The 24,358-nt window shown below is 43.5% G+C and overlaps 3 protein-coding genes across 4 annotated transcripts; 1 reads left to right on the top strand and 2 right to left on the bottom strand.

The window, feature by feature from the left end:
- Window positions 1–5,756: 5,756 nt before the first annotated feature.
- ccnq (cyclin Q) lies at window positions 5,757–11,978 on the bottom strand. 2 transcript variants are annotated; one of them, XM_070839858.1, is made up of 6 exons: window positions 11,926–11,938; window positions 11,606–11,844; window positions 10,876–11,059; window positions 9,201–9,333; window positions 8,568–8,786; window positions 5,757–6,780 (listed from the first exon to the last, which is right to left on the bottom strand). In XM_070839858.1, exons 2-6 carry the CDS (start codon window positions 11,751–11,753, stop codon window positions 6,691–6,693), a joined length of 774 nt encoding a protein of 257 aa, XP_070695959.1. In that variant the 5' UTR covers window positions 11,754–11,844; window positions 11,926–11,938; the 3' UTR covers window positions 5,757–6,690. The 2 variants fall into 2 exon arrangements, with proteins under 2 accessions (XP_070695959.1, XP_070695958.1); XM_070839857.1 differs by having other exon boundaries at window positions 11,606–11,978.
- Window positions 11,979–12,427: 449 nt separating this feature from the next.
- On the top strand, window positions 12,428–17,976 carry cfap126 (cilia and flagella associated protein 126). Its single transcript, XM_070840341.1, has 5 exons — window positions 12,428–12,608; window positions 12,694–12,756; window positions 12,878–12,952; window positions 13,080–13,280; window positions 17,372–17,976. The coding sequence occupies exons 1-5, from the start codon at window positions 12,582–12,584 to the stop codon at window positions 17,738–17,740; spliced, it is 735 nt and encodes a 244-aa protein (XP_070696442.1). The 5' UTR covers window positions 12,428–12,581; the 3' UTR covers window positions 17,741–17,976.
- A 633-nt stretch (window positions 17,977–18,609) lies between these two features.
- On the bottom strand, window positions 18,610–24,189 carry LOC139210314 (alpha-1,3-mannosyl-glycoprotein 4-beta-N-acetylglucosaminyltransferase C). The gene is made up of 5 exons (XM_070840339.1): window positions 23,669–24,189; window positions 22,148–22,255; window positions 21,696–21,846; window positions 19,820–20,074; window positions 18,610–19,713 (listed from the first exon to the last, which is right to left on the bottom strand). The coding sequence occupies exons 2-5, from the start codon at window positions 22,235–22,237 to the stop codon at window positions 18,809–18,811; spliced, it is 1,401 nt and encodes a 466-aa protein (XP_070696440.1). The 5' UTR covers window positions 22,238–22,255; window positions 23,669–24,189; the 3' UTR covers window positions 18,610–18,808.
- Window positions 24,190–24,358: the final 169 nt, after the last annotated feature.

Here is a 24,358-nt window from a genome sequence, read left to right as displayed (position 1 = left end):
ATTTTCACTTTTTTGTGAAATATTGGATGATTCTATCTATTTGGACCTTGAACAGCCTGAGAAATTTTGACAGGAAACAAATGCATTTCATTGTGCAACCCTGTATTATATCATGACAATAAAGCTGAGCCTTAAAATGACTTTTTGCTGCAAACTGCAAACAGCTCATAGACAGTCACAGCATGACAAGGAGCTCCAGCAGACATTAGCCTGGAGTCCTTTAAATATTGAACACTTTTTGTAACGCAAATGTACGTGTGCTTCCATCCGTAGTGCGTGAATATGAGGAGTTCGTTCATTGAGATAAACATTATGTGGCGGTTATGCAGAAGCAGAAGCTTCAGTGGACGTTTAGGTCACAAGCTTCATGCAAGTCATGATTTATTCACTGAATCTGTCTCTCTATTGCACATTTCTGGAGGCAGTTTGTAAAGAGAAATGGGTGCTTTGTGTGTGCAGCTAACACACCTGCTGAGACACTGAATAAACCTCAAACATGACGGACAGTTTGGTTGACAAGTGAACTCTGGGAAGTGCAGTGCAAAAACTGTACAGTTACTACACCTGGTGACACTGAGGAGCCCACTCAAAGAGCTCTGAAGCTTTGGGTCCCCACTTGGAAGTACTTGACCAGTCCACAGCTTATCAGTCTGGGGAGGGGTGGTGGTGGTGGGGGGGGGGGGGTAAACCTGATGTGTGCAGCAGCAGCAGATCCTTTTCTGCCTCGTATGACCAAAGTTAGCAGAGGCTGGAGGCGCTGTGCTGAAAGATAGCACACCCTAGTGCTGAAGAACAAAGAATCCCGTATACATTTCATGCAGCCTCCCGCCATCACACACACACACACACACACACACACACACACACACACACACACACAGAGCCACATCCCCCCCCATCCACATGCATGGCTATACCCAACTGGCTACTGTCAGAGCTTGTTATGCAGCAAGCCAGTGTGAGGAGAAAGAGGAGAAATTTATTTATAGATAAATCAGATGAACTTATTAATAGATATCCTCTACACTGCAGGGAGACGGACCACAGTCTTGCCCGTGCAGGCGCACGCACACACACACACACACACACATCTTAATGAAAAGCTTTGTTTCTGATTTTATCTTTCCCTCCTCTTAACTGTTACACACCACCTCCCAGAGGCACACACAAAAAATAGAAACACTTTCTTTGTGGGTGTGTGCTAATCTGTTTTATCATTTCCATAAATATACAGAAAAAGAGGCTCAAACATCTCATCTGGAAATAATTGGAATCTTCTAAGAATATGGGTTGTGCCTGATTATTGGCATATAAGTGTAAACGCTCTTGTGTAGGAAACTGGGCTAACACAAATGTGAAAATGCATTCACACACCACCTTAAAATCACGCGGGACATCGATCCACTCAAAACCTCTACAAAAAAACATACATAGTGTGTGTGTAAGCGGCGGTTATCATAAGTGAGATGATGATCCTCTGGGCATCATGAATGTCTGTACAAACTCAAGGCAATCCATAGAATATTCTCTCAGAAGAAGCTTATCAGAGTGAAGGTTTGATGGCAAAGCTTCCTGAGTCAGTGCTCATGCTCCTCTACTATACCAGACTTCTAACTTAAGCACACACTCTCTACAACAGCTTTAATGCTAAACAGGAGCCCCTCCCTCTTCAACAATCTGGCTTTCCAACGGACACAAAGGCCCTAAAACATATTTTCTCAATCACTTTGCTTGGCTTCTAAAACGTTCTGCCAAACTAAGAGCCATATTTGTTATTCTATATGATACATTTTGTGTTTTTGTCCTCAGTGGTTGGGCTCAGTTGGAATGTTATGCGTCACATGTCCATCAGAGTTTAGCGTCGCTTGAATTAAAATGTGGTGACAGTTATGGGGTCATGTTGCCAGGCCACTGTCAATCAAATCTGATCAAACCACACCCACACATTCCTGATGAAGCAGATTAGCTGAGCTTCAGTCATGCTAGCTACATGGCTCCGGGGGGCGGGGGGGCAATGTTGGTCAACTGCAGGGGTGTCCAAACTTTTTTCCCCAGAGGGCCACATACAGAAAACATACAAAGGGCTGGGCCACTCACTAGAAGTGAGCTATAGGCCTATTGCTAACTTTAATCCACTAGAGGTGATGTATATCGCCTCACCTCTAGTGGATAACTGAATATGATTCAAGAAAGGAAAAAAACAGCCTTTCCATTAGTGGGCTTTCATTTATTAGTAGTGGTCCAAGCTGGTCTTTGCCTTGTAGGCTCTTGTTCAGGTGATCAGTGAGATCCACTAAACATGCCAACCACCAGCATCAGAGAGGGAAGCTTGAAATAGTCTGTGCTAGAGCCCTGGTGCTCGAATCAACAGCCTTACCTCCACTTTCTTGCCCCTCGGCGGACACCGTAGATTCCTTTGCGCTCACCTGTCCCAGCTGGAGCTCCATCCGTCGTACCTCCACACAGCTCGTCCCATTAAAGTCCCATCATGCCAACTGCACCTGGCCCAGCTTCAGAAACATCCTCACCTGTCGTGGTGCTCTTTAGCCTGCTAACATCAAGCAGCTCCTCCGTAATGCAGAAGTGATCGGCATTAGTTATTAGCTGTGCTCTCATCGCACACCGCGTCTGAAACTTTCTACTCTCACTTGCTTTCTTACGTTTCCTTAATTCGGCCATCTTGGGTCACCTGTAGCACATTTCTTCTTCGGTTACTCATTTTATAGAGAAGCTGCCTCGTTCAAAGACAGTTACTCCACCTACTGGTGAGACTAAGAAGTACAATACAGTCCAGCGTAGGTTCCATGTGTGGGCCGCATTCCAATACATTGGAATACGAACTTCCTGCGGGCCAATGAAGATTGGACCACGGGCTGCAGTTGGCCTGCGGGCCGGAGTTTGGACACCCCTGCTCTACTGCTTTGGTGCATGGATCGCCATGACATCCTGTGAAGACATTTATGATCTCCAGACGGTGAATCCTACTGATTATAAAGAACCTGTGACGTTTGCTCTATAGCACCACCTTGAGGCTTAGAGTTGTGGTTTTGAGTGAAACTATTGTGAACTATTGGACTGATTTTTATTGATACAAACATTCATGCTCCACAAAATGAATCGTCTCATTTTGATCCCTTAACTTTTTATGGTCTGTCGCCATCATCAGGTTTTGCATCTGTCAAGTACTTTGGTTTATGTCCACCTGCAAAACTGATGAAATTCCTATCGGCCTCAGCTGTGCTTTGCGTTTATGGCTAATTAGCAACTGTATATGCTAACAAACTAAATTAAGATAATGCTTGACGTCAGTATATTAGCATGCTGATGTTACCTGAGTAGCCTCACAGAGCCACGAGCATACCTGTATACCTCCAACTCTTCATAAATGACAACTAGAGATATTCTTCTGAGGTTTTTTTTCCCCCGCATATCATTTGTTAAAAAGGATTACTTGTGATTTGATACCAAGTTGTCAGGGGCTTTAACACCTACAGCAGAAACAGTCAATGTTTGTATGTTGTCAGTAGAAAAAAGTGCATCTTGAAAGGTCTTGATAGAATTGTGACTGATGGTTTGATGGCGTTGTCTGTCTGCTGACCCATCCATCTTTTCCTCGCACGGTTGATGATGAATCATGTCGACTGCTCCTTTTGCTCCACCCCTCAATATCAAAACGTGTACCCGCACGTGCACACACACACACACACACACACACACTTGCTCTTATAAATCTATTGTCTATGCATTAGGCATTTAGAGTGTTTAGGGGTGCTGGGTTGAGGTCTAATAGGTCTGAGGCTGAAGGCCTTTTATCAGTCCAAGGACACTCAGCTCCTAGACTGCAGGCCAGATAACACATGAACATCCCAAACTGTCATTTCAGTGTAAACACACGTGCACACAGATGGTCGTGTGTGTGTGTGTGTGACCTTCTGACTTCCCCTCAAGCCCAGAGTAAAGGCTGAAGTGATGTGTAAGCAGATCAGAAGCACACAGCGGAGAGGAGAGGCGACCAGAGCGGGCTGGAAAGTGTTGAAGTGCGATACAATGATAAACCTCACTCCTTCACTTTCCATTTTCCCTTCACCTTCCTTTTTTCTCTCCTCATCCCTCCTTCCATCCCCTACATTGTCCTCTGATCCCCCCTTCTGCCTCTCCTCACTCTGTCACTCTTTTTCCTACTCCTCTGACTCCTTCCCTCAGTACTCCTTCCCATCTGATGGTTAATTCATGAAGTCTGGCTGAACATGCACCCTCTCCATTATTAATACAACATTAGGGAGACAGAGGGGGGAGGAGAGAATGAGGAAGGTAAGGAGAAGGGAGGAGACACAGGAGAGAGGAAAGATGTGGGAAACACGAGGAAGATGGAGATGGAGAGAAAGAAAAAAGGCCTAAAGGAGGACAGGAACGAGCAAATGAAGAGAAAGACGGCCAGATTTCCCCCCAGCAGCTACATGAGGGAGGGAGGGAGGGGAAAAAACAGGCGCTGGACAAGAGCGACGGATGAGAATGTGTCAGGGAAGGGAATGTTGTACAACACGTGATGCTATTGGGATACACGCAGTGTCTCTTGTCCCGCGAAGAGAGGCAGAATGCATGAGGACGAGAGCAAGAAGGGAGAGAGGAAAAGACAGAAAGGGAGACTCGGATGTGTCAGAGTTGATCATGTGACTATGACTCCTTTATCCTGGACTCACACACACACACACACACTCACACACACACTCACACTAGAGAAAGGCAGACCTGATTTTACAGGATAAATACAAAAAGGTAAGGAAGCCAAACACCCCTCCTCTAAAAAGATCCGGTCTGAGAACCTTTGTACAGTAAAGCAGAGTAGACAGCAGAGTTAATCACCGTTGTTTCTTTACATTCTCTCCATTACAATAATGAGTTGTCCATACTGACAGCGTATTAGTGTGTGGGCCGTCACACTGGTGTGTTCACACATGGGTTCATTTGGAATTTGCCTGAGCTTCACTCAAGTGAACCTCAGACTGATGCTGCAGTTCTCTCTAGTGAAATCCCATGAAAGGACCACAACCAGCAGTGTTTTAACAACCACTGGATTTATTCTGTCTTGGAGCTACACTGTGCAAAACCATGGTAAAAAGACAAGAAAGACATACCTATACATCATGTACACTTACAATAGGAAATATACCAAGTTAACTTGAACTTGTACATCAGTATATATATATAGAAACACAAAACATTCTTTCTTTCTGTTCTCACAGTTACTGAACTGCTCTAAGATGTTCACACTGTTTATATAGCGTACATGGAGTAATGTAGGTTCAGTAGCCACTGTAAACCTTTGAGCCTGGTATTACTATGTCTACTCTAATATCATGACTCCAAGCTATAGTTATACTGTGAGTTACAATTTTTTTTTTTATTGTCATCTACAAACTCAATACTTTCAGACATTCCCAGCCTGTCTGTGCCACTGGCTCCAAATAAAAATGTCCAATAGTTTTTAAAAACAGTGGGCCATTTTAGTTTTTAACAAATGCTGCTCAAACAGGAAGGTGGTAGTTTAAAAAGGTGCATTTGTTGGGGACTATTTTCAGCAGTGGATTAATATATTTAGACCTCTACGGTATATGTGGGATCGAGTCAAAATTAACTACCGTGTGTGTGTGTATTGATGAGGATGAAGGAATATGTGGCTCACTGATGTGATTTAACAGAAACATCGTACTTTGATACGCAGACTAAACTTGTAAATATTGTCAGTACAACATTGGTGTTGGTCTACTTATGTGATTTATTGACAAGGAGAAAACACAAACAAATAGAGAATATCACCTCATCACCTATCCCTTAAACAGGACAGAGCTGGTAGAGTTCATTTTGACCAATATACAGTCCAAATTAAAACTATTAGTCCATTCGTCTAAAACACGCAGCAGATCACACCCCCACATTTTCCATCTGCGTGGTCCTCCACCAAAAACTACACAGTCCTAACTAATTCATGACAAGATCTCCAGCAAAGGCAGCACTGCAACACCACACAAGTCATGTCTTAATAAACCAAGAGGCACTTGAGCTGCTGCCGCCATAACATATTAACCCTCATCATTCAGCCAATTAATGCATTCACATGCAAAGATAGTTTTTATGTAGCAGTTTATCTTAAAAATGAAGAACATACATAGATATCCATTACAGAAAATCCAGTTTTCCTTGTTGCGTGCATATTCATGCAGCAATATGGTCTGGATTCTAATCAGACAATCAAGACTTACCTCTACTACATATTTAATATTGTCTAATATTACTCTGATGCACAGATAATACTAATTCTCATTTTACTGACCTGTTGGAATTATTGATTGAATCATTCACAACATCTGTGTGATGAGTTTGAGGTGTTTAGAAGCCCGGTGCTGATGATTTAACTCCTGAGTGCATCAATATTCTGCAGAGATCAAAAAAAGGAAGAAATGTCTCCCCAGGGTGGCAGGCATCGGTACTGCAGGTGTGTTTTGGTTTTTTTTTTTGTCACAGCTCACAGACTAACTGGGGCATCACAAAAGACACACACACCTGAACCCTGACTCTTACATGTAGAGAACAACACACACACGCATGCACGCACATTCATGACACACAAACATTCAGACACGTGCACACACAGTAAAAAAAAAAAACAACTTTGTGAGTCCTGTGTGTCCTTCAGATACACTTGGCCTCCATGTCGTAGAGCTGAAGGAGGTCCGAGATCACAGCGTCGATGTCTGCTTTGGTCACGTCCTCACACAGCACCTACACACACACACACACACACACAGACTTCAGCTCCACACCTGGCCTCAATAAACAGTGGACATCAAAGGTCCCCACTGTTTCAAATGACCTAGATTTTATTGCCTGGAGGACTGAAGCAGAACACCATAACAAATCCTGACTTTTTTTCATTTGCATTTGGACACGGTGGGTTATAAAATCAAAGCTCTAACAAAAGAGACCTCATTTGTAAAATTGTTTGACAATGGAAAACTATAATTGCCACCATGTTTCAATTAATACTGGAGACTTACCAGAGGCTGCTTTAAAGTCTGGCTGGGGTTAGATGGTCAGGTGGTAATGTCACTTTGGTTAAAGTGCAAAATGGTACAAAGCCAGAGGGCTGCCTTTGGCGTGACCCTAAAAACAGAGCTACTGTTTGTGTTCACCATTCTGAAAAAGTACCCTCATGGACTCATTTGAATACTGCACATGCACTATCACTGAGAGAAAGGATCCAGACAGCAAGGCACATTCTGCATCCCAGAGGTTTCTTTAAGGTGTCATCCTTTGGTGCCGAGCAGCTCCAGTGAGAAATGTTCACATCTACAGTGAGAGACACCGTTTCTGGAAAGACACGATACTGCTGTGCTTTTTAGAAATGTTTTTCAGGGCTTCCAGTAGTACAAACACAGTCGTTTTGGGGTAGAGGCAGAAATCTTTAACTATTAAAACTAGGCACATAAAACCAAAGCTATCTACATGGCCGGACACCACGAGGGGGAGATGAGAAAATAGTTTTTTTGTAAACAGACCCGTGAGATTTCAACATTGACGCCCGCAGGCAGATGCAGGAATTATGAAAAAGGCCAACCAACAAAGCCTTTGAGAACGAGTTATCATTTTTGGGTCAGTATGGCTAACTCATTAGCATTCAGTTGCTTATTTACACATCCAGCAGACACGGAACAACATTAGCATTCATTTGGAGTCACTGCACCTGGCGAATGGAAGGCCAATATTCACTCTCCTTTCAACTCTGTTTTCGTCTCCACTGACTCCTGAGGGAAGCAGATGTCTCTTTAGCTGCTAAATGCTCCGCTACGTTCACCAGCTAGTCTCTAACACTCTCTCCCTGCCTGAGCAGGTGGCGTACAGCGGCTTTATCGGGGTCTTGCTGCAAACAGTTGCCTGCTGCAGCTGGAAACTTCACTGATCAGAGGAACGACGCTGAAACACAACAGTAAAAGTGCAAACCATAAACCCAGAATAATTAGTCATTGTGGTGCGGTTGGTGACATTGTGTGTAACTTTAGTGGATCCTAACATATCAGGCTTGTTTTTAAGCAGATGGCTGGAAATAAATGTGCAGAAAATTATTATTGTGATCAGTCTAGTATGTGTAGTACTCCTGAGGACTTCCCAGGACAGGTGAGATATATAATCTCTACTGTGTTCTCTGACCCTGGTGTCTCCTACCGAGCACGGAAAACTTCCACAGGACGCCTGAACCACCTCAACTGCCTCCTTTCTCTGCGAGCAGTGGCTCTACTCCAAGCTCTCCCTCCCATTTCTATGGCCATCCTCATTTTGTTGGTCACAACTCAAAAGGTCATGACCATCAGTGAGGGTTGGCCCGTAGATCAACAAATGGCACTTTTATTAACTTGTAGTCTTCAAATCACAGTTCAGCTGCTTCATCTGACATTTTAACTGCTGTCACTGCTTAGAAATAATGTTGTTCCATATCTATTGGATGTCTCACCAGGAAACTGTTCGCCACAATTTAATGTGGAGGTGATCATATGTCACATTTGAACACACACCTGCCACCACTCTTTCTCCCCGACAGGCAGCTCCACTCCATAGCTGTTTAGCGCCAGGTACAGTGTTGCTATGGCGATGTGTTGGGGCACGTGGTGGATGCACATGGCTCCATGGTAACAGTCTCTAAGCAGCGCCCAGGAAGTCTCAGCAACAGGGGTTCGAGACCAAGCATGGCGGTTCACAAGCGACTTTACAGACGGCAGGTAGTGCAGTAAATACTGAGAGAAGGAGACAGAGAGAACAAATTAAATCTGTTCATTATAGTTTATGCAACAAATTAATGTGAGCACAGGTGATCAGACAATCTGTCACTTGCATTAGACACTTTGAACCTGAGGCACTTGCACTTTCTGGGTCACTGAACGCAGGGATGAAGTGATAAGATGAGCAATTAGAAAAGCTAAAAGGTAGAAGATCAGCCAAGGAAAGTGATGCAACATTCTCGACAAACATTTGAGAACGCTTCACTTCAAACTAGATCGTACAGCTGCAGTACACATAAACACATTGGGACAACCATGACAACATCAGACAGTAACGGTGACAGACAAGGAGGCTTTACACTGAACAGAAGGGACAAGAAAACATGCACACACACACACACACACACACACTCCCACACACACACGTACCTTGTGAGGGTGCTCAAAGGAGACGTGGAAGTTGAGCTGTCGGAGGATGAGGAGCTCACACTGCACCACACTGTCCCTCAGGTCCCAGAACTCTTTGTCACATTCTAGAGGAGCGCTGCCACTGTTGAAATACCTACGAGGGAGGAACGGGGGGAGAGACGGAGCGTGGGAGGGAGGGAGGCGGCCGCGGAGAGCATTCAAGGTGACCAATTTGAACAGTGAATGTGCAAAAAAAATAAAAATAAAATCTTGCTCTTTTTAAAACTTCCTGCTGTAAGACTCTCAAATGACATTTCCAAGTATTTTGAGGGGAACTGTGTTTAACTGTAGTGTCGGGTCATGTCTCATGTCTCTTAACTGCATATTAGCCAATCTGAATTCTAAATCCAACCCTGTAGCCACACCTGATGAGGTATGACGAGTCATGTGTTAGGTATCAAATACATACAATAATTATGTACTCATGTGTATGTACTATGCATGCAATCACTATGTATGAAATGCCCATTAATGTCCGATGTGACGTGTTTAAATGTCTTGCTTTGTCAACCGAGCAGTCCCAAACCCAAAGACATTCAAGTGTCAACGACAGAAAAACAGAGAAAAGCATCTGATCCTGCAAATGACAGATTATTTCGATGATTTACAAATGTGCTACAAGGTTATGTTCCTCCAAGTTAGTGAGAGATGGCAAAGAACAAACTGTCCAGCTCAAAGCGAACACAGATGAGAAATCTTGAACGTGAAAAGAATAATGAAGTGTGTGAACATGCAGCTCCATGAGAACTGATCACACATCACTTGCTGATGAAAACCATGTAATATTGTTGAAAGCTCCAGGGCAAACGGGTAAGTGGACCTCGAGTGGAGATTGTTATCCCTCATTTTGTCAACACATTCAAAACAATATAGCTGCCACGCTGTCTCACTGTCACATGAAGCCAACACTCACTGGTTGCAGCTTTGGACATTTGGTTGGACCAAGGAAGTGAGTTCAGCACGTCAAGTTGGCCTTTTGTAAGATTGTGATGGATATTCACTATGCTTTTGATATTCCACAGACCAAATGATTCATGTAATAGTTGGGACAAAACATGCACATTAATCATTAAAGAAAATCATCATTCAATCTCAGAATATTAAAAAGTTTGAACATGTACAGTAACATTAACAAGCAAAGTTGAAAGCTCCAGAAGCCAGGAAGCAAGCAAGGAAGTGGCCATTGAGTGGGGACTGTTCCTCACTTTTCCCAACTTCCTATTCAAAACAGCATTTCTGCCGTCTCAGAGTTAAAGCCGTGTGCCTGGTTTACACCGGTGACCATGTGAAATTAAAACTGAGGCTGATTAGTTGATGGACAGATGATGAACTAACGAACTAATCTGATTTCACAAAAATGCTACAATTCATTGGCTCCAGCTTCTCAAATGTAAATATTTGCTACTTTTCTTTGTCTTGTATGGTAGAAAACTGAATATATTTGGGCTGGTTAGACAAAGCAAGGTATCTGAACATGTCAGTTTGGGCTTTGGAAAGATGATGAATCTTCCATCGTCCTCACAGTTCTTACATAAACGTGTTTACTTTATAAAAACAAACAGTTTGCTCTCACCAATAGGATTTACTGTCCATGCGCACACTGCGGGTGGAATTCTCTCTTGACCAAGCACATTACCTGTGGCTTACGTTGATGATGTCACGGGTCCTGATGTGCTGCTCCTCCACTTTGCCAGCCAGGTACACGCAGCTCATGGCCACCAGGTAGGGTTCATACGCACGGATGTGGGCGCGTTGAAAGAAACGGTGGTACAACACACATGCTGTGGCCACGGGCACCGAGCGCATGCCCAGTTTCACTCCTGGACAAGGAAGGGAGGACGTTTCTCATTTCAAATGTCCAAATATATAGTACATTTAAATATGACCTGAAGAATCACAACAAATTAGCACTTCATCTCACTTTATTATTCATTTTCAGCACCCGAATCACTGAAGTTCTGGACAAATTCTAACTTTTCTCTTGCACCAAAAGGCACAGCAGTGAACAATCAATGGTGTCCAAGCAAAAGATGTGAGCTAAACTAGTGCTGCCACCTAAATGATTGGGAAAAGCAAGCACACATCACATTGAGATTCAGTATTCTCTTAATATAACTCAGGGCAATGAGTGATTTCTAATTTTCTAGCAGCCCCCAATGAACTTAATTAATTCAAAATGATGAGATGGTACGCCAAAATTATTATGTTGAGCTACTAAGTCATAATTTTGCCATATTAAGTAAAAAAAGTATACTTTCTATGTCTTACTATTATAATTACTGTTATTTTGCATAGCTTTGAATCTTTTTATCTTCAGCCTCCTGCTACAGCTCCATGGCACCCACCGCCCCGTGGTCAGCTGGTACCTGTCTCCATGATGAAGCGACACACGCGGAAGTGAGTCTTCGTGTCCCTGGCGGACTCAGACTCTGCTTCCCCGCCGGGATCTCCGCTGGCCGCCGGCCACAGCGGCCCGTCCCGGTCGGTCCGTGGACGTGAGGACGGACCCTCCATGGCTCGTGGACCACCGGCGGGAGTATGAAAGGTTAGCTAGCTAGTGACATGGCTACCAGCCCCGTAACTCCACTAAACTCTCCCCAACGGGCTGAAACAGCAGGACAGGTGTGTGTTCAGAGGTAGAAGACAAACTGAACTCTAACGTGTTAAATTAGCTGGACGTCTTTACCTTTACCTGCGTCAGGCTAATCTGCTGCTAGCTAGCTAGCTACGTGCACAGCTGCGAAGTTATGGACGCATACAGACAACGAGCGGCGCACCGGAAGAAAAACACTGGGACTTCCGGTCAGAAAAAAAACAACAAAATAAATATCGCGTGTGAATCTTTCGAGCAAAGGAGATGATTGGGAAGTCACTACGTTTGCATTTGAATGTGAAAAACTCATTTAAACTGAAGCTGTATGTTTGAAAAATGCGGCATGATTAAACAACATAAGCGCAGGGGACAATTTCCGGCTACGTTTTCCAAAGTAAAAGTCTCTTTAGACTTCGACTTTTTCTTTATAAATTCAACATGTTACAGCAGCAACAAGCAATAGAAGAAAAAAAAAAAAGAATAAAGAAAACAACAGTAGAAAATAAGCAATAGTAAATAAAGATATGGTGTAATGATAAATAAATATTTACACAAAGAAACGTGTAAAAACCTGAAAATAATTTAGAATTAGCATTTAATTGGCATGTAATTGACATTTGAAAGGCGTGTGTCCACTGGTCTCTGCCTCTGGAGCAGCCTTCACTGTTTTCCTGCGTGGGAAAAGTCTGGAGAGTGTGATTGTGTTGCTATGCAACGAGTCAACAAAAACAGACGTGGGAGCTGCAGAGATGTCGTCCAGTTACTCCGCAAACCAGGTAACCAAACATCTGAGAGATAAGCATTGGGAACATTAGACATTAAGGCCTCCTGTTTTACTCAGTTTACCCTCTCCATCCTCAGTATGAAGGTGCTTTCAAGTCGCAGAGGCTGCAGAACTGGTGTGAGACTAAGGCCTTCAAACAGGTAGCTGTTACTTAGTGTCCTATCAACAGTCCTGACCTGCTGTATTACAGTTGTATTTCACGTTGCCAAGTGTGTGTGTGTGTGTGTGTGTGTGTGTGTGTGTGTGTGTGTGTGTGTGTAGAGACCCACTGCACAGGAAGGCCACACCACCTTCATTGCTGATAACAGAGGACATCTGCTCCCAGGAATGGTAAAGGTGAGAGCATATCCAACCTCTTTTTCTCTCCTCATCAAAAATGGTCTTTCTATCATTGTGAATCTACATATGACTTCACCCTTGTGTGTGTGTGTGTGTGTGTGTGTGTGTGTGTGTGATGCTATAGAGGGGCAGTGCATGGCCAGACTTTAAGGGAACCTGGGATCTACCTGCTCGTATCCCAGCCCGCCACATCAACCCTACAGGTCGCTCCGTGGAGGGTGTCAGCAGGCTGAGGTCCTGGGGCTTTGACCCACGGCACACTGGCAAGTCTCAGCCACACAGAGGCAGCAGAAGCACAGATAGGCTCCAGGATGTTGGCGAGCAGGTTAGACCCACAGTCTGTTAACAGGAGGCATCAAACAAACACACACACACACACTACTCACTAAAAGTTAGGGATATTCAGCTTCCAGGTGAAATTTCAGGATGAACCTAAAATGCTTTATCACCTTTCCAGGTGAACTTAATGTGACCTTCTCTAAACCTTTGAATGCACATGTCCAACTGTTCAGTGTCTCAGTACTTTCTGCACCAGCTGCTGTTCTCTAACAAGAAGCTTAACAGCAACATTCACAACAGGTTTGATCCATGAATCCACCAATACATTTCCTGCTTCAGTTAGAATTGGTATTTAAACAGTCCTCCTCATCCTGCTGTTCACATTCTGACATCATGAGACCAAGACGACACCTAACAGTTGATCAGCAGCACCTCAACACTGGAGGCTTCAAACAGGAAGTCCTCAGACGGAGGTGTTCACTGAGCTTAGAGGGTCACAGAGTGTCATCAGGAGGTTGGAACAGTGATACAGAGACTGGAAGAGTCACAGAAAGGAGAGGAGTGGACGTCCTTTGGCCACGTCCCAATTTATTGAGACACTGAAAATGTTTTGTTGTGGTATACCTACCACTGTTGGTAGATTTTCTTTAAATAAACTGTTTAAGATGAATAAAATCACCAGTGCATGCTTCTACTTAAATGTCCTACTTTCATGATATAATATCACTGTAGCATTCACTTTTTACATTTTCCATATATTTCACCTGAAAGTCAAATATCCCTGACTGTTTGTGAGTAGTGTTCATGCATAACTGATTCCTGGAGGACATACACGAAACTTATCAGTGAACTCCCCCGACCTGTTTTGGTCATGCCCTTACTGTTTTCACAGGGGGTGTGACAGCCAGCTAAGTCACTTCGCAATGTTTGCAGAACAAGGCAGAACTTCTTTCAAGTTTTTTTTTAGTTTCCAGTAAAGGTTGACAGATTTGACATTTGAGATGAATGTTAGCAGCGATCAACCCTTTGCTGAGGTTTAAGCAAAGCCTCCAACCATCTTTACTTAAAGACTTGCCTCAGGGCAAATACAGCATGTGTCGTAAGAATATTACTGATCTACTGCTATGGGCAGATGAGACAAATTACTCCCATAAGCAACTAATACTACATCTTATTAAACATAATGTGTTATGGGATTTGTGTGTCACCTTCAAAGGTAATCAAACAAATGTTATTCAGGAATGTAAAGCAGATTAATAAATGCAGAATGGCCATGGGCTAGGGAGGAGACAAGACAATGCTTCCCTGAACAAAAAGGTTTACAGAGTGACCAAGTGACCACAAGAGTTCATATTACAAACACTGAGCTTTGAAAAAAAAAAGCATTAGAGTTTCTATTTAATGTCGTAGTTGTGCTATTCTACTATGCATTGGTGTGACTAGAAAACTGTAGATTAGATTAGATTAGATTTTTGGATGTTTCAAAATCTATGTGGTGTTTTTCTAAATAAACTAATAGATAACTAGATACATGTGTAGACCTGAATGGAGTGGGGGCAGATCTAGAAAATATTTAATATGGGGCCAGAATGGGGCCACATTACACAAATAAAAATGCATTGCACTAAAAGTTTAAGCTTGTAGGCAACAATACACTTAACATCATTAAACATGGAACTGCTTATTCAGTGTAAGAAATGACAAATCCACAGCTGTTAGATATTCTGATACTGAATTATATGAATCCAAAAAACACTATTTGTGAGACGCTGCAGCTAAGGGGTTAGTGCAAACTACAGTCTAATGGTTCAATGAAATGTGTCTCCATCACTTTGCTCAGCTTAACCGGTAAACCGACACGCTCAGCGTTCTGTTCCGTCATCCACATACAGGAGCAAAGACTGGATATACCAGTATCTGTGCTGTATTCACCTTGATCTCCTTAGACTGACTCAGTGGTAACCGCCTGTAGCGCTGCCTAACAGGTGTTTTAACTGGAATCTCACACTCAATCCACCCCTGACGTTGCAAAGACCTCAGAATGTCTACTCCAAAGCGGCCTCACTTTCTCATCCTGTACCCCAGCAAGGCCGGGAAATTCCCACGCCACCCCGTCCTGTTCCAGCTCCTGCCACTCAGCAGCGCCACTGTTAAAGTCTCATTCATGTCCTTTAAGGCTGCCATAGCTTTCTTATCATCTCCTCGATCATCTCCTTGAGGGGCCTCAGGCTGCAGAGGATCCATTCTGAGCTCACAGGCCTTATCAAGTACCACACAGAACAAAAGCAATGACAAAAAAAAATGAGCATGACTTCATCACATAGCAGCTGGAGCGGTCCGACCCAGCTAGAAGTCTTCGTGAGCCCCACTGCCACCCCTACACCCTGCCCCACCAACCTCTCAGCCTAGGCCTTCCCATTACAAAATTAGGAGTAATGTCAATCTTTATTAGGCAAATATCATTCAGCAACATTGTTTTCAGAACATAGACACCAAGACAGTGGCTCACTACCTCCTCAACGCGCTCCATCAGCACACACCAGTTCAGCAAGATAAGATGCCTCCCAAACACTGGGCCCCCGATGAAGCAGCAACATCCCTGCTCACAGTCCACCAGACGCTTTTCCACGCTGCACGTCGACGAGGCCCCACCTGCAGCTCAATTCAGCCAACAGGTGCCCCTTATCAACGAATCACCGTCCACGCCATGAGCTCCAGGCCCGGCCAGAACAATTACCCCTGCAACCTCAGCTCCACCTGGTTAAATATTTAACATTTTAATTAATCTATTCATTAAGTCAAGTACCAACCGAGGGGCCCATGCCACCCCTGGCCAACCCTCTGGCCCCGCCGCTGGAACAGAGGCACAATATAACCACTCCTTTCCTGCCACACTGATTTGCCTGTTTTTTTGCATATTTCTTTGCAGAGTGAAGGAGAAGCAGAACACAAATAAGCTCCTGAAATGTGTCTGTACTTCCATGTAACTACTGTAGACTTACTGTACACGTCCCTGTGCAGAGCCAGGGGAAATTAGCTAAGCTCTCTGTGCTGCCTCAGGAAATTAGTTATAATAAAAGCTCTGATCTCTCAGTATAGAACAGTATGGAGAATGTCTGTGATGCACATTTGTCTTTCCATAGTGCTCCTGCTTTCTGTTCAAGCTATTGTATTATGCCAATTATATAGTCTACTGATTTTACCAATCTAAAAACTAAATTGGAGGCTATAGAATTTTCCAGGATTAGGTTAGGGTCACATAAAAGGTAATTTAGTTATAATAAATTAATGTGATCAAATCAGAGTGCCCAACATTTCAGTCAAGAGTGAACTGAAAAAAAAAAACATGACATGTTGAGGGATTAAGACCGAGAGTACCTTAGTTAACCTTAAAAGCGTGGGATTAAAATGAGATTATACGCAGCGTTTGAAAGAAGAAATAACATTCTTTCTCTTATAAATGAAAAATTAATTCCTGAGCAAAAGAACGCAACCTTTCAGGATTTTCTGGGCATTACTGATGAAGTTTGTTGACTTCGGGGCTCTTTTCTACTGTTACACAACAGTTTGGCATGCTGACTGTCTTGTATTTGTCACCTGAGGCCACAGTAGCGTCTGTTCCACATTCAGGCCAGTTTTGTGTGCAAACCTCAAGCCTGCCGACGCCTTTCACTTGGAGCAATATATTCAGTCGGTGCTGCAGTAGCAGAAACATGACGTACATCAGAAACAGAAGAGCACTCATACATCCTAAACAAAAACACTAAATTGTGGCTTTAAGCAGTTGAGTTTGTGAGCAGTCGGCCTCCAACAGTTCCTGTCCTAATTATCTGTGGTTGTGACCAGCTGTTCGACTTTTACCAATCAAGGTTTACCATTCCTCTATTACACACAGGCTGTCTAAAATTAAACAATGTTCTCTTGACAGCGAGACTATTAACTTCTATCAAGCGACTACTACATGATATTGAGTTTAGTCAAAATGAATGACTATAAATTATACTAGACCAAGTCAGACTGGAGCAGTAAAACTCCAGCTGTGCTGAAGTGTGTGTCATTTCTTAGGAAGCCAACATTTCATTTTTAAGAGCAACAATGTCTTTTAAAAAGTCTTCTATATGTTCTTCTTCCTTTTAGACCAATGGGGATGTTCAGCAGGGTGGAGCAGCCCCGTCCTCTGCAGGTGAGGTCCGACCAGCGTCCCAGGAGCGCCCCGTCACCGGAGGCGAGGGAACTGCCAACCAAAACCAGGACTCACAGGCAGCTGTTGTTGGATCTGTAGGTCAGCCCGCTGAAGAAACTCACACTGGTCAGCCTACTGGGACAGCCGGGCCACGGAGCCAGTGCTCTGCAGTTGAAGAGGAGCCAGCTTCGAGGGCTGCTGCTAGAGAGGGAATCAATAGCGGGCCCGAAACTGGCAAGGGGAGACCAGCCAGCAGTGTTGCGGATAAAGTAGCACCATCATCCTCCAAGCAGACACGTAGTGATGCACAGCAAGACCAGTGAACTTAATTTAATTAGAAGTGGATGGAAAAAATGCCAACTAATAGCATCAGCTTGACTCATTTTAGCTTGACTGATTGTACTGAAGTAGTTTCCAATTCACGAAGAATAAAAAGTCTATAAATATATCTAAAAATATAAAAAGCTTTTGATATGGATGTTTGCCTCATAATGAATACTGAGTGGTTCTCTCCACAGCCTATATCCACCCGCCCCTCTCCGTGAGGCTTCTGCCTCTTTTAAAGTTACCATTTTATCCGATGTCTCTCCAGAATGTCATGTTGTTCAGTGAGCTGACCAGTGTGACGAGTGTTCTAGCACCATTAACAATACAAAACAATACACTATTGTTCTCTGTTCTGTGGAAACAGAAGAGAAGAATAGACATGCGTTTGTCAGTCAGTCATTTAACTTGATGCACTCTAAAACTGTGGGGGTAGGTTTATCAACATTTCACAGCATCATTCTACTGAAAAATGGCAAAATAAAATGTTTTGTAGGTTTGTAAAGAAAATTGTAGTCCCCAACACTGAGAGGCTGTAGGTCTGACCACGTGGAGGTGTGTCTTCTGATTAAGGATATTGAATCTTATAGTCTAAGCCTGACCTTTCACACTAGCAGCAATAAAGCATAGTACACAGTACCTGTGCAGCACAGAACGGTGACTCATAGCTTAGTGTTATATAACCACAAGAATTTCTCTGACTTACTTCCTCCAATACATTTATAAAAGAACAGACAACACAAATAACCACCTGTAGTGAGTAACTGAGTGAGTCCTAAATTGTCAGCGTCATTCATAATGCATTTATTCAAATGCATAAAAATATAAAACACAGGGTTGCTTGCTTATAGACGATATAAACTCTGTATCATTGTAAATCTCTTTATGTTGGAGACAACTTATTACAGAGCTTGGTCAAAAACTTCATAGTGACAGTCACACTGACAGTTTCATTGGTAGGCAGTTTCAAACTGGTTAACAAGGCACTAGAGGCACATGTTCTGCCTGCATAATGGCCAGCTGATCAAACTTTAAAGACATGAATTATTAATCTGACAGGAACTCTATCACTCCTTTGTTGGAGGCATACTCTCCTTGATTGAGATCCTGATTTTCCTGACGATCAACCAGTCCTTCTGCCCAGCTGTGACTTGTATCCTCAGACAGGAAGAGGCAGAGCTATACTTTCTGTCTACCTCCTGCATCTCAAACCTCCCATTCTCCAACATCCCCAATGTTTGGAACTCTTTACAACTCTTCTCCTCTTTCTTAGTAGCGACCACATCGTGGCCCATCTCCACCTGAGCTGACTCCAGGAGGTCTTTGCCCCCTGACCCTGTTTCGACACATATGCCCGTCACTACTGCAGGGTCTGTGAACACCACGGTCAGGTAATTTCCTCTTTCAGGGGAGCGTCCCCAGAAGAATCCCTCCCCGGCCTCCCAGGCCAGTTTGGGGAAGTGATTCTTGTAGGCTGACATATCAGAGTAAACCTCAGCTAAGGGGTTGCCGTAGAACCCCTCCTCAAAGTCCTTGTCCTTTAGCTTGTTGTATGTTCCCTGGAATGAAGAGAACGTCCCCACGTGTTGGAACAGCGAGGGTTTGAAGAGGATTGTCTCTTTCTGAGTCAGCAACACTCGAAAGTGAGACATCAACCAGTCGCAGGGCATTTCCTGGTAGAAGAGGAAGAGGAAGCGGGCCAGGAGAGGAAGATGGGCTGATTTGTAGAGCTTGCCGATGTAGCCGAGCGCTGAGAATTCCAGCGTTGCCCATGTGGTCTTTTTCGCCTCTTGTTCCTCAACACGCCTTTTGATGGTAGTAAGGAAGTTTCTAGCGGAGGAGATGTCGTCCTCCAGCTGGAGGTAGTATCGGCCAAGACTGGCGCTGTAGTTGATCAGGAAGGAGTAATCCAGGTTCTGCTTGGAGCGGAATGATACCCTTTCTGGAGCATCATTGAAATTCCTCTTTAGACCTGCAGAAGCAGAGAGACTTGTATCAGGATCAAACCATCAACAAAACGCCCATCAGGTGGATGTGAATTCATCTGTACACTTAGTAGGATTACATGTGCACTGCACCTGTGACAGGAGGGTACCAGTCCTGAGTAACATGGAGGACCACAAGCTGACCTTGCTCCAGCTCTGAGGCAAATGCAGTTTTGATCTCCCTCACTGAGGAGACTCTCCAGCTGACACTGAAATCTGCCAACAGCACCACTACTACCATGGAAGAGCGCTCTTCAGGAGACGACTGAGAGAAAAGGGACTGCAAGGTGGGGATTAGATAGCTGCCCTTCTTCCTCTGCACCGACGATAAGCCAACTGATAAATATCCTGAAAAATGAAATATGTGCCATTTAATATCATTTAACACCATCGACTTTTAGTCCCATTATGAAATGTTCATTAATGTTGTCAGTACACATAGTGAAGTTGTACAAAAAGCAGGGTGAGCGAGGTAAAACTTTGTCAGCCCACAGCCCTCTCGCTGCATTTTTTCCACGTAGAGCTGAAGTCGGCCTTAGGCTGAACTAGAAAATGGCTGGTCCAACTGGCTTGATGGGGAAATGGGGACAAGGGAAAAGGCAGAAAGGCAACCTTTTCACACCACCCAACACTCACAGTGTTGGCAGATAGTTTGTCTGCTTTATTATCAATTTCAGTCCAGTGTTTCAGTTTAGGAGATTATCAGATAGGTTATATAATTAACCTAAGCTTGATTGATTTACTTCTTTTATTGCTGTCTCATAGAGTTATGGTGGGTTAAAAGGGGTTCACCCCTTTATGAGTGGGTGATGTTTTTGCTGTTCTGCTTGGGTGCTGGAGTGGAGCGTCTGCTAAATCAGGGAGGCAGGAAACAGGTGGTAGTCATTAGGTCATCTAAGTGGGGGGGTGCTGGGCACTGTAGAGATGGCAGTTTGCTGTGAGGCTGCAGGTTTGGTTAGTTTCTTGTTGAAGCTCAAATTTAGTTTTGTTTAATTTCTTTGGTTTCATGTTGCCTGTGTTTCAGTAAACTGTCACCTTATTTGTACTTACTCCTGTCTATCAACCTGCATCTTAAAAATTATGTTTTTAGCACGTAACAGCTTTGTCTGCCACCCACTTGCTTATTTCTTCCACTGGTTTTACAGCCACTAATTGGCAACCACTTTGAAACTGTCCACACGTGAGCAATGACCTTTGACCTCATCAAAAAAAAAAGGTAACTTTCCATCAGCCATCAGCAAAGAGTCGTGATTAGCTGTCTCACCTCAGCAAGCAACAAAGCACACACTTCTGTTCTTAACAGCACAAGCTAACATCACCAGCTACACACAACAGCAACAACTAGCCAACAACATTTTATGCTCCATGTTATGAACCATCTTAACCCCTAAGCTAGGGGGGCACTCCACCAGTTCAGACGACAAGGAAACACTGAAAGTAGTTACCCAACTGACTAGTAAAATAAAGTTTATTATATAATAATATCAAAGTATCACTGCAAGGTTAAGATTTGGCTGCATTTTATTTGACTGTCTGGATCCTATTTTGTACTCAGTAGCTTTACAGCCGGACATGAAGAAATCAAGATAAGGAGCCTGTTATCGCTCTGGAAAAAAACAAAACAACAGGCACTCCTTATATAGTATAATGACAAGATTACAAAATTAAAAACAGAACATGAAGGCATGCCACACACATTAAGTCAATGTTTCCCAAGCCTGGTCCTGGAGGCCCACTGTCCCATATGCACAGCACTGGGCCACCAGGAGTAGGACTGGGAAACACTGCAGTAAGTATTTAAAATGCCAAAGTGTATATTTTATTTAGTTTGTACCTGCACACATACTGTGTGGACCACCTGGTCTTTGTATTTTTTCAGTATATTGAGGGGAAAAAAAGAAAATTGTACATGTGTCACAGTTGGAAGGCAAACTATACTAAAAACTAGGACAGACAGTGTGTCACTCACTCTGTTGAGTAGATGGTGCACCAGCAAGCAGTTGATAGGACACATTGAGAGGCAGGTAATCGCCCTGTTCGACCCAGGACTCCTTACTAACCAACCTCTCTGCTTGCCAACTTAACTCATTTGGAATTGGATCGTATGACCATGTCAGGCCCTGCAAAGCAATTGCACACAGTTACTGTTTGATTACACCGTGTATACAATAGAGTTTTACTTTCAAGAGTTCTGATACTCCATTTCCCTTACGCTGCAGAGAAGGAAACAAAGTCAAGTGAAACCTTTGTTTTCCCTTGCAAAGCAAGAGCAGTGCAAGTTAAGTTCACTTTGAAGTCTGTTTCAATTGAATGCATACTTTGTTTCCTGTGAGCAGTAAAATGTGGTGCAGGTCATGGGCTGAAATTTAACCAGTGCTGCTCATGCCGTTTGTGTTTGTGTTTGTGTGGGTGTGTACTCACAGCAATGTCCGAATGGCTGATGAAGTACAATCCCCCGAAGAGAAGCAGCACAGCCAAAACTACTGTCTTCTTCTTTGAATGACGTCGCATCTCCTATCATATACCTATCTGTACACACACACACACACACACAAAATTATGCTGGTGTGTAACTCAGTAGATAATTAAGCAAATAGTTAACGAATATTTCAGAGGGCTCAGACACATCAACAGGTTTGACTGGACTGTGTGTGTGTGTGTTAGTGTGTGTTGAGGACCCTTGTAAATCCCCATAAACAAGCTGCTTTGCTTTCTGTGCTGTTTACAAGCTCATAGGTACAGCATGTGTCAGATACTGTATATCTGACTGTTATAGCGAGGTCTATTAAAGGACATTTCCCTATCTTGAATATGCCTCTGTGATATTCTGAGCCACAAAGTTCCTCAACATTGTATTCTATTCTACGTCTGCTGTACGTCATCACTTAACCACATTCAGTCAGGCCATTAATCAGAATCTAGCTGACGCCAAATCCTGGCTGTTCCACACTGTTAATGACAGGAAACCAAAAATAGACGTATTTAGCCTGCTGACATCATAATACATTACCCCACAAGTCAATTGTCACGCAGTGACAAAGGATTTTTGAGTCTAATATTATTAGTATTACACAATCCGGATGTAATCAGTTGAGTGTGAGTTTGAAATACACTCTTATCTGAAAGAGACCTGTAGCAAATTCATCTGTTTTCCTGACTCAGAAGTGACCTCTGTCCTTTACATCAACTCATTCAGAAAGCTGCTGCTGTGGTATGTCACAAAAGTGACTTTTCCCAACGTACCTGCACTGACTCATCCATTAGAGTCTATTAGATTTTCTGTGATCACAGCGTACAGTTGATTTTTCTATATCTGAACTCACTCTTGCATCCTGATGAAATGGTATTAACTGTAATCTAAACTATAGCCTAAAAGTGAAGCCCAGGGATTATACCATACTCTCACTGTATGGTCCGGGGCAATTTTGAATCTCGCCATAACTGATGTCTATACCAAGTTCTGGACCACACATCTTTTTCAGAATGTATCAATAGCCTGACATTAATAGACGGGTGAGTAATCCTGAATGTTTCCAAAGAGCATCGAAAGTGAACTGAAAATGGGAAGAACATTCTCGACAGTTATTAGGAATTACAACCACACTGTGGTCACTGCTGCATCATAAAATCCTAACAACCACCATCTTATAATCACTTATTAACTCAGTATTAATGCTCGCATGAGCATTATTAACTCAGTATTAAGTTAAGTTAGGCTGGGCTTGTTGCAAACTTTGATTTTCACCCTGTTGTTCTTCCTGCCTGTCTAAAGTTAGCTGGGCTTCTGTCTCTGTTTCCAAAACAACCGTAAACACACACACACACACACACACACACACATACATACACACACACCAGGTGCTGAGTTTGCAGGGAATGAAAGAGGAAGCAACACTGTAGAAAGGGAAGTGAGAGGAAGGTCACCTTTACATGTTACCTTACCTTTACATTAGCTGAGACAGTCTGCTCCCTTCTGCTCTGACAGCCTTTCAGTTGAGTCCTGAGATGGTGTTAAGGTGAGCTCCGGATCTTTTCATGTCTGGTCAAACCATTCCTCCTCCTCCTCCGGTGAGGGGGCACCAGAGGCGGGGTGGTGGTGGTGGTGGTGGTGGTGGAGGGTGAGACTGTCGAAGTACCCTGCCTTTGTTTTGTCGACTCGTAGCGGACACTAATTATAGATCAGCGCTCTTCGTCCATAAATGGCAGATCTTCATGTACCGAGAATCCCACATTCCGCGTTGAACATAGTATTAAATAACGTTGCCTAAACCTGACTGACAGGACAGGTGTGTGTGTGTGTGTGTGTGTGTGTGTTTTAGTTACTAAAGAAGGCACCGCAGGAAAACTGTAGCTAGCGCACTCAACGGTTTAAAACTCCCGACCGTCTCCATAACACAGCAGCCGGAGGATGAACAAAGTTACCGAGCCGTTATTAAGCGGTACTGAGAACTAGTTTGTGTGTGAAAATAAACTATTAAAACAGCCCCAAGAGGAATAAAGTGGTTCCGCCGCAGGGCTCCGTTAAGGTGAAGTACGGCTCCGACCGTTAACTCAACGTACGCACGAGCGTTAGCTAACAGTAGTTAACTAGCTTAGCTTAATTACGTTTAACAGATAGATTTAACATTGAAG

Source organism: Pempheris klunzingeri, chromosome 11, assembly GCF_042242105.1.
Source record: "Pempheris klunzingeri isolate RE-2024b chromosome 11, fPemKlu1.hap1, whole genome shotgun sequence".
Taxonomy (NCBI): Eukaryota; Metazoa; Chordata; class Actinopteri; order Acropomatiformes; family Pempheridae; genus Pempheris; species Pempheris klunzingeri.
This window is presented reverse-complemented; position numbering and strand designations above follow the sequence as displayed.